The sequence below is a fragment of the Callithrix jacchus genome, chromosome 20 (assembly GCF_049354715.1).
Source record: "Callithrix jacchus isolate 240 chromosome 20, calJac240_pri, whole genome shotgun sequence".
Classification (NCBI taxonomy): Eukaryota; Metazoa; Chordata; class Mammalia; order Primates; family Cebidae; genus Callithrix; species Callithrix jacchus.
In genome coordinates, this window is record NC_133521.1 from 46,601,776 (window position 1) to 46,616,130 (window position 14,355).

The 14,355-nt window shown below is 58.3% G+C and overlaps 1 protein-coding gene across 10 annotated transcripts in view; it reads right to left on the bottom strand.

Annotated features, from left to right (window-relative positions):
• CBFA2T3 (CBFA2/RUNX1 partner transcriptional co-repressor 3) overlaps nt 1–14,355 on the bottom strand; it is a 98,148-nt gene that overhangs the window by 64,868 nt on the left and 18,925 nt on the right. For 3 of the 10 annotated variants that reach the window (XM_035281609.3, XM_078357986.1, XM_008986374.5), the window contains exon 1: nt 1,002–1,324. The exons of 2 other annotated variants lie outside the window; for them this stretch is intronic. Coding sequence is in view for 1 of the 8 variants with exons in the window: in XM_035281600.3 (XP_035137491.1) it covers nt 1,037–1,424 (388 nt within the window). In the remaining 7 variants the exon portion in view is untranslated. Of the gene's footprint in view, nt 1–1,001; nt 1,432–1,758; nt 1,829–14,355 lie in introns of those variants that run through there. 5 more of the 10 variants (XM_078357987.1, XM_035281604.3, XM_035281599.3 and 2 more) reach the window with 3 other exon arrangements.

The window sequence follows — 14,355 nt, forward strand, 5'->3', positions numbered from 1 at the left end:
TTCCTGGTCCCGGAGAGGAAACGCACCCCCCGGCCAGCCGACGCCAAGAAGCCGCACCCGGGCCAGGGCCACAGCCGTGGGGCGGACAGTTACAGTTCAGCCCCCACCCGCAGGAGCACGCGATTTGCTCCAGCCTCAAGGGAAACGTTTTTCTTCCTGAGCCTTGGAATGGGCCCGAAGTCAGCGGCCTCAGCCCACAGGAGGGAGGGAGGGGTGGGCGCAGGCTGGCCGCGGCCCCAGCACACACGCGGTGGGCGCAGGGGCGGGAGGAGCGCCAGCCCCGCGGCGTGTTCGGAGCCCAGCGGCTCCGAGCCGCCGCCACCAGCCTGGCTGCCTTCTGCTCCACGTAAGTGAAGTCAGCCGTCTAGGGCTGCGTTTCCAGCCATCTGTCCCTCCACAGAGGCTCACACCTCCCTCCCTGCTGTTCCCACAGCCTGGCTCCGGGCCTGCCCAACACAGATGGACGCTTCCCAAGGGCTGCGCGCGCCATCGCTGCCACTGGGCTGTGCCGAGACCCGCGGCCGTCAGGACCCCGGGGAGGGAGGGCCAGGCGGGGCCCAGGCTGCCCAACTCAGACCACCGTCAGCCTGCAGGGCAGCGCCTGGGACCCAGCGGGAGAGGGAAAGGAGGAGAGGCTGGAGGGAGCTCGAGACCCTCCTCCTCAGCGCAGCCGCCCGCACCTCGGCCTCTCCCAGGGCCGCCCTCGGCCTCCCCACTCTCGGCTCCCTGCCTTGCGGGACGCAGGGCTTTTGTTAGATAAACCCGGCGGCCCCACGGGGGCCCGCAGGACTCGCAGCTCCCAGCTGAAGTTTCGCCGCGGCCGGCAGGTCAGGCTCTGCTCCCCGGGGTGCGCTCAGCCCGAATGGGTGGGCGCGGAGCGGGCTGGCTCCACCCTGCCGCGGGCACCAACTTTGTAAACGGCCCGTGCGCTCCGCGCTGCTGCGGCGCAGATCCGGGAACGGCAGCCGCGGGCGGGGTCGGGGGACGGACGCGACACTTACGGTCGTGGGGTCTGGCGGGCGGCGCACAGGCTCACCGGATCGGAGGCGCTTCTCCTTCCAGCTCCGTCCCCGCCTCGGCAACTCGGGGGGCGGTCGCGCTCTGTCCTCTCGTGCCGCGCGGGTCTCAGGCGCGCGGCGGGGCCGGGGAGCGCGGGGCGGCCGCCTGGGCCATGCCGGGGGTTCGGCGCCGGCCGCCCGCGCGGGAACAAAGCGCTCACGCAGCCCCGAGCGGTCTCGGGCCTCCGCGGCCCCGCGCCGGGTCCAGCCGCCGCGCCTGAGGCTCCCCGCGCCGGGCTCCAGCGCGGCGCGCTCGCCCGAGAGTCTCACGGGGCCCCGCGGCCCCCGCCCCGCGCGCTCCGCCTCCGCCTCTTGCCTCCCCCCAGCCGCCGCCGCTGCGCCACCTGCCTCCCGCCCGGCGCCCATCGCGCTCAGCTCCGCCCCGGGGCGCCGGCCTGGAGAGGGGCTCCCCCGCCGCCGCGAGCCGCCACCAACGCCTCCGCCACGGGGCGCGCCCTGCGAACTGGCCGGGGCCGGGGCAGGACTGTGCGGAGCGACGGGCGCGGGCGCCGGGAAGAGGGGCGCGCGGCCTCTTGCGGGGGGCGGTGCGGGGGACGCAGGCGGGGGGCGCGCGGGGAGGTGGCGGGGCGCGGGCACCGTGGAGGGGGTGCGGCTCTGGGGGGGGACCCATGCGGCGCCCACCCTCGCCCCCTGCGCAGGCCGCGGCCCGGGCGGGCGGGTGGGGGCCCCGCACACCCACCTCGCAGCAGTCGGCGGCCGCGGACCTCGCAGCTTTAGAGCCGGGGCTTGTGGCGTCCGCGCGGGAGTCTGAGTGGGGGGAGCCGCTCCTCCAGGCACCCCCCCCCGCCCCGCCCTCGCCCGGGTCCCGCGTTCGCCCCCCCCGCCCGGCGCCCGGCCGGCCCGGGGCCACCTCCGCACGGGGCCGGCAGGGGGCGCGCTCTCCCCGCTCAGCCTCCCGGGCGGGTGTGACCGAAGCCCGGGCTCGCCGCCAGCCCCGGGGCCAAGTCATTTGCATCCGCTTTGCATTCATTTGAATACCGAGCGTTTCTCGTCCACCTGCAGAAACGCCCGTGCTGCTGCCCTGGCCTCTCCCCCGCAGCCTTTGCCTTGCCCTAAAGTACTTTGCGGCGTGTCTGGTGCATTTCCTTGCTTAATGCGTTTCAGTAAAATTGGGGCCTTTTCCCTGTTTCCTGCCCCAACTCACACGCGCTGGGGGCCCCCAGGGTCACCTTAGGAGGCAGAACTGCAGCTCGTTTTGCGGCTCATTTCGCATAGATTCTGCATGTGAGGGCCCGAGGTCCCCAGTCCCCAGATGTAAAAATACAGCCCCAGGCCAGACATGCCCCATTCCGGCTCTGCGCCTTTTCCCCACGCCCCTCGTGCCTCTCATAGACTTAGCTCTGCCCACCTGGGCTGGCAGAGGAAGGGGATGGAAACCCAGTACGGGGGGCTCTGTGAGGGGGAGGACAGCGCCAGCCCCTCCTGCAGCCCCTGGGCAGGGCCCTGGTCAGCTGGGTCACTAACCGCGCTGGGGCCCGGCCGGCTGCTCCAGCTCCTGGGCCTCTGTCTGACGGGAGTGGCGTCTAAAGCCCGCCAGACTCCATGGAAATGGTGACACAAACGTCAGGCACTCGCATTTTCCCGCTTTTCAGACTGTGCTTTACATGGTGCAGGGCGGGGTGGGGGGTCCTGAGCCCACCCCACAGAACGATGCGAGTCCACGTGCGTTGGGTGTGTTGCCTGAGGGTACCGATTTTATGCCCGAAATTTCTCGATCCTGGCTCCCTGGCTTCATGGACTCGAGGCACCGTGGATTTTCAGATGCGCCATTATTTTATGTGCTACTAAGAAAGGAAAACGCACTGCCGGTAACAAGGCCAAGATGCTCCCAGGTTTCAGAGATATTATAACGCCAAAAAAAATGTGGGAGTGAGGTCGGGTGGGAGAATTCAGCAGCGAACCACGGGGAAGTCGTCGGGCAGGGGGCTACACAATGGCTGTGGCAGCGCTGGCTTCCCGCAGGGCCTGGGAGGAGAAGCCCCGCAGGGCCCGGGAGCAGGAGCCCCGCAGGACCCGGGAGGAGAAACCCCGCAGGACCCGGGAGCAGGAACCCTCACCCAGCACCAGCGGCACACCCGTGGTCTCAGTTCTCTGGAACACAGGCTTCGGGTGTTACATGACCAGTTGCAACGTCTCTGACTTACACAGGCTGCTTACAACCATGTGAGGAGTGACAGGTCCGAGGGCACCGAAAATGCCACTGCAGCCGTCAACCCACAACCCAGCCACGGCGCCAGCCCCACGGTGCCCCCTCCTCCCCGCTCAGGAGAGCCGCCGTGGCAGAGAAGAAAGGCATGTCAGAGGTGGAGGGGGGGCTGTGCCTTGCTCTAGGGCCCGCAGGGCACACTGGGGCAGCCCCAGCTCTGCTGACCTGTGCCGGGTGTGCCTCTGAGGCCCTGCCCTGCCGCTCTCAGGAAAACAACCCCAGCCTCCCGTCCTGCCAGCTGCACTTCTGCCCATCCTGATCCCCCTCCTCAAAGGGCAGCACCCACGTCTGATTTCCTTCTGAATCCTCCAGTGGGGCCCAGCTCAAGGCTTTCATAAAGACGCAGTTTATAAACACTTGGCACGGGCATCCCTGCCCCGTGTCACCTCCCCTGCAGTCATGCCCCTTCTGAAACCATGTAAGACTCGCTGTCTGTGGGGCCCTGGCCAGGGACAGGCACTAGGCCGGCTCATGTGCCCTCCATGACCCTGGGAGGTAGGTCTCCCCACGAGCCTTGTTTGCCAGAGAACACCGGGACCCAGAAAGCTTGGGTAACTGCAGGTCACAGGCTGGTATTTGGCAGAGATGGGGTCCAGGGGGAGGCCAGGCCATCACCATTGCTGACCTTCAGAAAGTAGTTCTCAGCACTATAGACTCCATCAAACATTTTCTGTTACAGCTAAAAATCTGCAACAGAAGTTTAACTAGCTGCCAAGAATACAGTCTGAGACACTATAGGTACGGAAATAAGTGGGTGGCTAATGGATTCTAGATACCAAAGCGATTTGCCACTGTTCTGGGCCAGGCACAGTGCAGGCGCCTGTAGTCCCAGCTACTTGGGAGGCTGAGGCAGGAGAATCATTTGAACCCGGGTGGCAGAGGTTGCAGTCAGCTGAGATTGTGCCACTGCACTCCAGCCTGGGCGATAGAGCAAGACTCCGCCTCAAAAAAAAAAAAAAAAAAAAAAAAAAACTGAATAAACTCTTCTTAAACACCAGCATTTTCACTCTGCTCCCTACACAAAACAGTGAGCGTTCGAAGGTAACACCAGAAGGATATGATGAAATAAAAATTTGATAAGTTGGATTTCATTAAAATTTAATACTTTGGCTCTGCAAAAGACACTGTGAACACAATGAAAAGACAAGCCTTTGGAGAAATCTGGGGGAAAATATCTGGGAAACACGTGTCTGATAAAGGACTGTTATCTAAAATCTACGAAGAACTCTTAAATCTGAACAACAGGAAAACAAACAGCTCAATTAAAAGTGAGCATAAGGAGCTAAATAGACACCTTAGCAGAGAAGATCCGGCAAATCAGCGCAGGAAAAGATGCTCAGCAGCCCCTGCCGTCGGGGACCGCAAAGCCACGCCACGCCACGCCACGCCACGCCTGTTAGAATAACGAAAACTCAGCACCCCGACAGCCCCAAACGCCAGCAGGGACGTGGAACTCTAACAGAAGCTGTCATTCTTTGCTGATGGAACGCAGAATGGTGCGGCCCTTTGGAAGACAGTCTGACCTTTTCTCGTGAAACTGCACACTCGTACCACGCAACCCCACATTCACGTTTCTCAGTAAATTACCCAAATGAGTTAAAACCTTACGTCCACTCAAAAACTTGCACATAAATGTTTATAGAAATTTCACTGGTGTTTGCCAAAACTTAGAAGCCACTGAGACAGCCTTCCATAGGTGAACAGATAAAATATTGTGGCGTATGCAGACAATAGAATATTCTTCATGACAAAAAGCACTGCTCTGTCAAGCTGTGGAAAGTGACTATTGACGACCAGGCACAGCGGGTCCCGCCTGTCATCCCAGCGTTTCAGGAGGCCAAGGAGGGCAGATCACCTGTGGTCAGGAGTTTGAGACCAGCCTGGCCAGCATGGTGAAATCCTGTCTCTACCACAAATACAAAAATTAGCCAGGGGTGGTGGCACGTGCCTGTATTCCCAGCTACTTGGGAGGCTGAGGCAGGAGAATTGCTTGAACCCGGGAGGCAGAGGTTGTAATGGCAGAGAGCCGAGATCACACTGCTACACTCCAGCCTGGATGACAGAGAAAGACTTTGTCTCAAAAAGAAAAAAGCAAAGTGAATAGTGCTAACAAGCCAATCTGAAAAGGCTGGATGCTGTCTGATTGCGACGGTACAGCATTCAGGAAAATGTAAAATGATGGAAACGGTAAAAAGATCAGCGGTTTTCAGGGGGTCGTAGAATAGGGAGGAGTGAGTCCGGAGAGCACAGGGGGGAGGAGTGAGTAGGGAGAGCACAGAGGGGGAGGAGTGAGTAGGGAGAGCACAGGGGGGAGGAGTGAGTAGGGAGAGCACAGGGGGGAGGAGTGAGTACGGAGAGCACAGGGGGGAGGAGTGAGTAGGGAGAGCACAGGGGGGAGGAGTGAGTAGGGAGAGCACAGGGGGGAGGAGTGAGTAGGGAGAGCACAGGGGGGAGGAGTGAGTAGGGAGAGCACAGAGGGGGGAGGAGTGAGTCCGGAGAGCACAGAGGGGGGAGGAGTGAGTCCGGAGAGCACAGTGGGGAGGAGTGAGTAGGGAGAGCACAGAGGGGGGAGGAGTGAGTAGGGAGAGCACAGAGGGGGGAGGAGTGAGTACGGAGAGCACAGGGGGGAGGAGTGAGTAGGGAGAGCACAGGGGGGAGGAGTGAGTCCGGAGAGCACAGAGGGGGAGGAGTGAGTAGGGAGAGCACAGGGGGGAGGAGTGAGTAGGGAGAGCACAGAGGGGGAGGAGTGAGTAGGGAGAGCACAGAGGGGGAGGAGTGAGTAGGGAGAGCACAGAGGGGGAGGAGTGAGTAGGGAGAGCACAGAGGGGGAGGAGTGAGTAGGGAGAGCACAGGGGGGAGGAGTGAGTAGGGAGAGCACAGAGGGGGGAGGAGTGAGTAGGGAGAGCACAGAGGGGGGAGGAGTGAGTCTGGAGAGCACAGAGGGGGGAGGAGTGAGTAGGGAGAGCACAGAGGGGGAGGAGTGAGTCTGGAGAGCACAGAGGGGGGAGGAGTGAGTACAGAGAGCACAGAGGGGGAGGAGTGAGTAGGGAGAGCACAGGGGGGAGGAGTGAGTCCGGAGAGCACAGCGGGGGAGGAGTGAGTAGGGAGAGCACAGGGGGGAGGAGTGAGTAGGGAGAGCACAGGGGGGAGGAGTGAGTCCGGAGAGCACAGAGGGGGGAGGAGTGAGTAGGGAGAGCACAGGGGGAGGAGTGAGTAGGGAGAGCACAGAGGGGGGAGGAGTGAGTAGGGAGAGCACAGAGGGGGGAGGAGTGAGTAGGGAGAGCACAGAGGGGGGAGGAGTGAGTCTGGAGAGCACAGAGGGGGGAGGAGTGAGTAGGGAGAGCACAGAGGGGGGAGGAGTGAGTAGGGAGAGCACAGAGGGGGGAGGAGTGAGTAGGGAGAGCACAGAGGGGGGAGGAGTGAGTACGGAGAGCACAGGGGGGGAGGAGTGAGTAGGGAGAGCACAGGGGGAGGAGTGAGTAGGGAGAGCACAGAGGGGGGAGGAGTGAGTCCGGAGAGCACAGGGGGGAGGAGTGAATACGGAGAGCACAGAGGGGGGAGGAGTGAGTAGGGAGAGCACAGGGGGAGGAGTGAGTCCAGAGAGCACAGAGGCTTTTTTCCTTTGTTTGTTTTGTTTTGTTTGAGATGGAGTCTTGCTCTCGTTGCCCGGGCTGCAATGCAATGGCTCAATCTGGGCTCATTGCAACCTCTGCCTTCCGGGTTCAAGTGATTCCCTTGCCTCAGCCTCCCAAGTAGCTGGGATTACAGGTGCCCACCACCACGCCCGGCTAATTTTTGTATTTTAGTAGAGACGAGGTTTCACCCATGTCGGCCAGGCTAGTCTTGAACTCCTGACCTTGTGATCTGCCTGTCTTGGCCTCCCAAAGTGCTGGGATTACAGGCGTGAGCCACTGAGCCTGCAGGTCTTTCTCTCTCTCTCTCTCTCTCTCTCTCTCTCTCTCTCTCTCTCCTCTCTCCTCTCTCTCTCTCTCTCTCTCTCTGTCTCTCTCTTTCTCTCTCTCTCTCCTCTCTCTCTCTCTCTCTCCTCTCTCTCTCTCTGTCTCTCTCTCTCTGTCTCTCTCTCTCTCTCTGTGTCTCTCTCTCTCTCTCCTCTCTCTCTCTCTCTCTCTCTCTCTGTCTCTCTCTCTCTCTCTCTCTTATATGCTGGTCTAGACAGTAGGCAAAGCCAGTGGAAACTGGATTTCAGTTAATAAAAATGTATCGGTGTTGGCTCATCGGTTGTAACACGTGTATCACACCAGCGCCAGGTGCAGGCAGGGACCAACTGGCCTGAGTAACGGGAACTCTGTGCTTTCTGCCCAATTGTCCTGTAGACCCAGAACCACTCTAAAAAAGTGAAATCCGTTAGCTTAAAAAATTCAGCAGAAACGTGAGGAAATCAGTAACATTTTATGAGCCATTTAAGACAGACCTGGCCGGGCGCGGTGGCTCAGGCCTGTAATCCCAGCACTTTGGGAGGCCGAGGCGGGTGGATCACGAGGTCAAGAGATCGAGACCATCCTGGTCAACATGGTGAAACCCCGTCTCTACTAAAAATACAAAAAATTAGCTGGGCATGGTGGCGCGTGCCTGTAATCCCAGCTACTCGGGAGGCTGAGGCAGGAGAATTGCCTGAACCCAGGAGGCGGAGGTTGCGGTGAGCCGAGATCGCGCCATTGCACTCCAGCCTGGGTAACAAGAGCGAAACTCCGTCTCAAACAAAAACAGACAGACCCCAGCAGACTCTTCTTCAGCGCCCGAACCTCTCCTCAGCCCCTCCCTTAACGCTCCTTCCATTCCTCCCAGCAGACTTTTACCTTGATATCTTTTGGTCTTTGAAAGTCTTTTGTGTATTGTAACAAATGATATACTAATTGGAATGTCGAGATCTAAACGTTTTCCTTTGTTAAAATTTACTTCCTGGGCCAGATTATCATAATTATCAGTAGTATGCAACTCGTACAAAAATGTGAATTTATTACACATTTGAGAACTAAGAAGGATACAAAGCAGGCTGCCTTGGTGCCTCAAACCTGCAACCCCAGTGCTTTGGGAGCCAGGGAAGTAGGATCACTTGAGCCTAGGAGTTTGAGACCAGCCTGGGCAATATAGCAAGACCCCCACGTCTACAAATAATTAAAAAGTTAGCCAGGTGTGGTGGTGTGCACCTGTGGTCCCAGCTACTCAGGAGGCTGAGGCTGGAGGACTGCTTGAGCCCAAGAGGCTGAGGCTGCCGAGAGCTGCGATCCCACCACTGCACTCCGGCCTGGGTGATGGAGGGAGACCCTGTCTCAAAACTAAAAATAAAGATACAAAGGAAATTTTTGTTAGGAGGCATCTCCTAAAAGCAGGGAGGGGCATTTTTGGGCAGTAGCGTGTGTATTCACGCATAAATAATACTTACTGCCAGAAAACACAGGATTTGACATTAATTCCATTCCCGTGCTGGGTGTTTAATGTGAAAGCCAGAGAATCTTCGGTCCCATAAATAACTTGATTACAACCGGAGCTGGGTCCTAACAATCTCACCGTGACCTCCTTCTGAGAGTCAGATGCTAGAAGCCACATGGCGATTGGTCATAAAAGTCATTTTTAATAGCGCTCAGCTGACAAATCGGTTCTGTCCCCCCTCAATTCTGTTTCAGGCAAAGAGCAGAGATCAGCAGGGTTGCAGCAGAGACGTGCTCACGGGGAGCGGGGAGCTGGGGGCGAGGCACCAGGCTGGTCACAGGCAGAGAGAGCTTGGCCTTTCTTGCGGAAGAGGGAGAGGGTGGCTGTGCAGGGGAAAAGGACCCACACGGGCCCAAGCAGGTCCTGCCTTAGCCATGAGCCTTGGCCATCGGGTGTGGGCACCAGATTACTGTGCTTTAAGTTACCCATGAGGTCACAGAAGCCCTCCCGGGAGGCAGGGAAGAACCCTAAGCAGAGGGAGTCCGGGTCTGAGCCAGGGAGCTTCCCTGCCTCAGGAGGGCCTCTTGAGTTTCTCCCCTGGCTAAGACTGCCCAGCCTGGACCCAAGAGGGGCTCTACCTGCAGACGAAGAGCGCCACCCGAGCCCCACCTCAAGCTCCAGGCGGCACCATGAAAGGCCGAGGCTGAGGGACCGTGGGGCTTGGCCTCAGGACAGTGGTGTGAGGTTGTGTGGGGAGTGCACTGCACCAGGGGCCTGGCAGGGCAGGGGCACCAGTGGCATGGGCATGGGCACCTTCCTGGATGTGCACAAAGGCGGCTTCATCTGTGGCAGGGGATGGCCGGGTGCCTGGTCTGAAACGCCTCTTGGGGTCTTCACAGGGAGCCCTTGTCTGCCTGGCCTCCGGCTCCCCATTCCACCCGGTGGCAGCTCCCTCACCTCCTTGCCCCTGGGCAGGGCCCCTGTCATCCAGATCTCCCTCCCTGGGCAGAGGGGATTTTTTTCATGGGGCATTTTGGCAATAGTTAGGAAGAGCGTTAAAGTGGACGCAGAAATTCATACTGTTTTTTTTTGAGACGGAGTTTCGCTCTTGTTACCCAGGCTGGAGCGCAATGGCGCAATCTCAGCTCACCGCAACCTCCACCTCCTGGGTTCAGGCAATTCTCCTGCCTCAGCCTCCTGAGTAGCTGGGATTACAGGCACGCGCCACCATGCCCGGCTAATTTTTGTATTTTAGTAGAGACGGGGTTTCACCATGTTGACCAAGATGGTCTCGATCTCTTGACCTCGTGATCCACCTGCCTCGGCCTCCCAAAGTGCTGGGATTACAGGCTTGAGCCACCGCGCCTGGCCCAGAAATTCATACTCTTAAGACTTATCTGCCAGTTCCCAGCACTGTTTTAACAATGAAAGGTAGAAGTACGCCCAAATATAATAACATAGTAACGCAAACATCCACCCAAAAGCTATTGTGAAATGAATCATAGCACCTCCATCTGCAATCCCACACCTCTGCTTAACAATGCACTGGCCTAGGGGTCTGTCGGGGCTCTATAGTGAAATGAAAAGAAAGACTCAGTTGCAGGTCAGTGTGTGGCGGGTGGCCAGGGCGTGGCTGGCCCTCGCCCTGAAGGGGTGCCCTCAGCTACCCAAGGCTAACAGCAGCCTGGCTGGCTATGACAGGTGGTATTTGTTCACTCTTCCTGCTTCTCATATTTTCTGATTTTTCTACGAAGGAGCATTGCAGCCGGGCGTGGTGGCTCACACCCGTAATCCCAGCTCTTACGAGGTGGGCAGATCACATTAGGTCAGCAGTTCGAGCCCAGCCTGGCCAACATGGTAAAACCCCATTTCTACTAAAAATACAAACATTAGCCAGGCATGGTAGCGGGTGCTTGTCATCGCAGCTACTCAGGAGGCTGAGGCAGGAGAATCGCCTGAACCTGGGAGGCGGAGGTTGCAGTGAGCTGAGATCGCACCAGTGCACTCCAACCTGGGTGACGAAGCAAGATTGTGTCTCAAAAAAAAAAAAAAAAAGGCCGGGCGCGGTGGCTCAAGCCTGTAATCCCAGCACTTTGGGGGGCCGAGGCGGGTGGATCACGCCTGTAATCCCAGCACTTTGGGGGGCCGAGGCGGGTGGATCACAAGGTCAAGAGATCGAGACCATCCTGGTCAACATGGTGAAACCCCGTCTCTACTAAAAATACAAAAAATTAGCTGGGCATGGTGGCGCGTGCCTGTAATCCCAGCTACTCAGGAGGCTGAGGCAGGAGAATTGCCTGAACCCAGGAGGCGGAGGTTGCGGTGAGCTGAGATCGCGCCATTGCACTCCAGCCTGGGTAACAAGAGCGAAACTCCGTCTCAAAAAAAAAAAAAAAAAAACGCTGGGGGTGGGGAGCGTTGCTGTCTTTGCAGAATGGGGTTTCTTGATGGGGAAGGGGCTTCATTCTCTCATTCATTCCTGTCTTCCGGTCACTCTCCATGTCTGGTGGAAGGGAAGTTCCTGAAGGTCGCCTACCTCAGTTTTCTCTGTGAAGTGGGGCGGAGGGCTGCTGGTCCACACATCCGCCATGTGGCTCAAAGACGCTTCCGAGTTCACTCTTGTCTTTGTTGAAGTTCACATGAGAACCAGGCGAGGCACAGGCAGTCAGAGATCAGAAGTGTCCCATGGGGCAAGCAGCCAGTGTGTGTGTAAAAGGGAAAGTGGGTGGGATGGAGGTGGCATTTAAAATCCCTGGAGAGGCGCGAATTCCCCAGTGCATGCTGTCGGGAAAACTGCCCCTCGTGGGAAAAATAAATCATTCGGAAAAATTAACTCCTCTTGGGCTAAAGAACAAAATGTGAAAAACTAAAACAGTGAACACATTAGGAGAAATAACATTTATATAAGTCTAGTTTAAAATTAAGGCAGCTGAGAAGCTCTGAAAAAAATGCTAAAAAACTGGAGGGATTTGGCCATGCAGGCACGAGCAATTTCCACGTCCTGAAAGAGACAGGGGACCCTGAGAACAGATGGACTTGGAGGCCGGGCACGGTGGCTCATGCCTGTAATCCCAGCACTTTGGGAGGCCCAGGCGGGTGGATCACTTCAGGTCGGGAGTTCAAAACCATCCTGGCCAACATGGCGAAACCCTGTATCTACTAAAATACAAAAATTAGCCAGGTGTGGTGGCGAGTGCCTGTTGCCCAGCTACTTAAGAGGCTGAGGCAGGAGAATCACTTGAACCCGGGAGGCAGGGGTTGCAGTGAGCTGGGATTGCACCACCGCACTCCAGCCTGGGCAACAGAGCGAGACTCCATCACACACAAAGAAGAGAGATGATAACCCCCATCCCTCTCGAAGGCACACGGCTTCCCTGCTTCTCCTCCTCACACCTGACCCCCTCTGTTCCTCTCCCTGTCTCTCGTCCTCCGCTCTGTTTCTGGCTCTGTCTGTGCCTCACTTGTTCTGCATTTCCCTATACTCCAGGGCAGGGTCTGTGTGGGTCTGTTCGCCCCTCCCCTGGACTGGTACCAGTGCAGACACTCAATAGTGTTTGTTGAGTGACTGCGTGTTTTCACTTCCTCATCACGCGATTCTCCAAGAGCTATCATTATTCTCGTCTTTTTATTTCCACCTTCTTTTCTGTTGCCTGTATGTTTCGATTTTCCTATGGGTATTTTTGTTTTATTTTTGCTTTTTTACTTTTATTACTATTTTTCTTTTGAGGCAGAGTCTCACTGTCTCCCAGGCTGCAGTGCAGTGGCGCAATCTTGGCTCACTGCAACCTCAGCCTCCCGGGTTCAAGTGATTCTCCTGCCTCAGCCTCCGGAGGAGCTGGGACTACAGGCGCCCGCCACCACGCCGGCTATTTTTTTTTTGTATTTTTAATAGAGATGGAGTTTCATTATCTTGGCCACACTGGTCTTGAACTCCTAACTTCGTGATCCACTCACCTCAGCCTCCTAAAGTGCTGGGATTACCAGCATGAGCCACGGCACCCGGCCTATTTTTGCTTTTTTACAATTGCACCTGCAGTAGAAAATCAGGGCGGCTGCCCCGTTTGCGGCCATCCCCTTGCTTTGGGCCGTGGTTGTCAGCCCCAGCTCAGGTCACAGACCTGCTGCCACAGGGTGGGCACAGGGCTCAGAGGACCCGGTCGTGCAGGCAGCCACGGCCCCAGAGATTGTCCAGGGTGACCACACACAGCCAGTCACAATCCTTCCCTGGGATTTTCTGAAATGGAACAGGGGAGGAAGAACTTTTTCTGTGCTCTGCTTGGGAGGCAGGCACAGTGCAGGCTGGACAGCTGCTGGCAGGAGAGGGTGGCAGAGTGCTGAGGGCACACCGAGGGTTCGGTCTGTGGGGCCTGGAGCGGGTGCCCCGCCCTCCCTGTCATTTGGAGCTTGAGCCAGTACCACCCCAGGCCTGCCTGACTCCTTCCAGCTGGGTGTCTGTCACTTGTGGCTGCAGCATTCTGGCACAGACCCTTGGCCCAGGGCCCCTGTGCAGAGGTGGGTTTGGGTCTCCCCGGCCTCAGCAGCCCTGGAGCCTGTGAAGGTGCTCTGGGCACCTGCATGCTGAGAGCCCTGCTACGGTAGGAACAGGCCTGCTGCTCATTTACCAGCCAGAGACCTGGCCAGGCCCCAGGGGGGACGATCTCCAAACCGCATGCATCCCCAGCACTGACAAAGCCGCCATCGCCACTGGAGGCAGGACGCCCAGGGAGGCTGTGCCAGGCCTCGGGGTGAGGCAGCTGCCGCCTCCAGCCCTTCTCCCTCAGGCACCGGGACAGCTCTCAGTAAGACAAACCTGGCCCTGCCACTCCCTGCCCGAGATAAAGTCCCAGCTCCCGAGCTCCAGCCCCGCAGGCAAACACCATTCCCCTGCCGGAAACATTCTGCCTACAGACTCCTCTCAGCCTCAGGTCGTGGCTAAGTGGCTGTTCCTGCTGGGAGTTCCTGGATCTGCCCTTCCTGAGTCTGGGAGAGACGCTGCCCGCACCCCGAGGCAGCCTATCACAGTTGCTCACAGATCCTGCTTCTCTTTGAACAAGTACTTGGTGGACCCCCTGGTGCCACAGCCTGAGGCTCCTGCCCCCATGGCACCCTGGGGACAGAATGTCCAGGACCCTGCCCATACGGCCTGTGTGGAGACGGTGTCCTCGGGTTTGCTGCTGAACGAGCAGATGATCTAATGAGCGATTATCCTCACCCACAAAAAAAACACAACCTGATCTCCCTGTGCCCCTCAGATATGCCCCCAGTCCCACTGGCCCCAGCAATGAGAGGAGGAACGAGGTGGGACGTGCCTGGGCTGGGCCATCCCTTCTCTCTCACAGCTGGATTTGCCACACACAGCCAGACCCGCTCCCAGTGGAGAGGCTGAGTGACCCTTATTTCTGCCTTTGCATCCCTTTCTCACAGGCCCTGCGGTGACAGGCACAGCTAGCGGTGAGGGTTGGTGGGAGAGCAATTGAAAAACTGAGTGTGTGGAAGGCCGGCCAGGCTCCTGGCGTCCACCCGGGTGATGAGCTGGCCCTGACTGCAGGTGCCGTGTGGAGCCCCCACAGCTCCCGCCCACTCTCGGAACCCCGCGTGTGGAGGGCCTGGGGTTGAACAGTGAGGATCAGGGGTAGGGCAGGACCACAATGCAGTGGGCGGGGGTGCCGGCTTGGGACA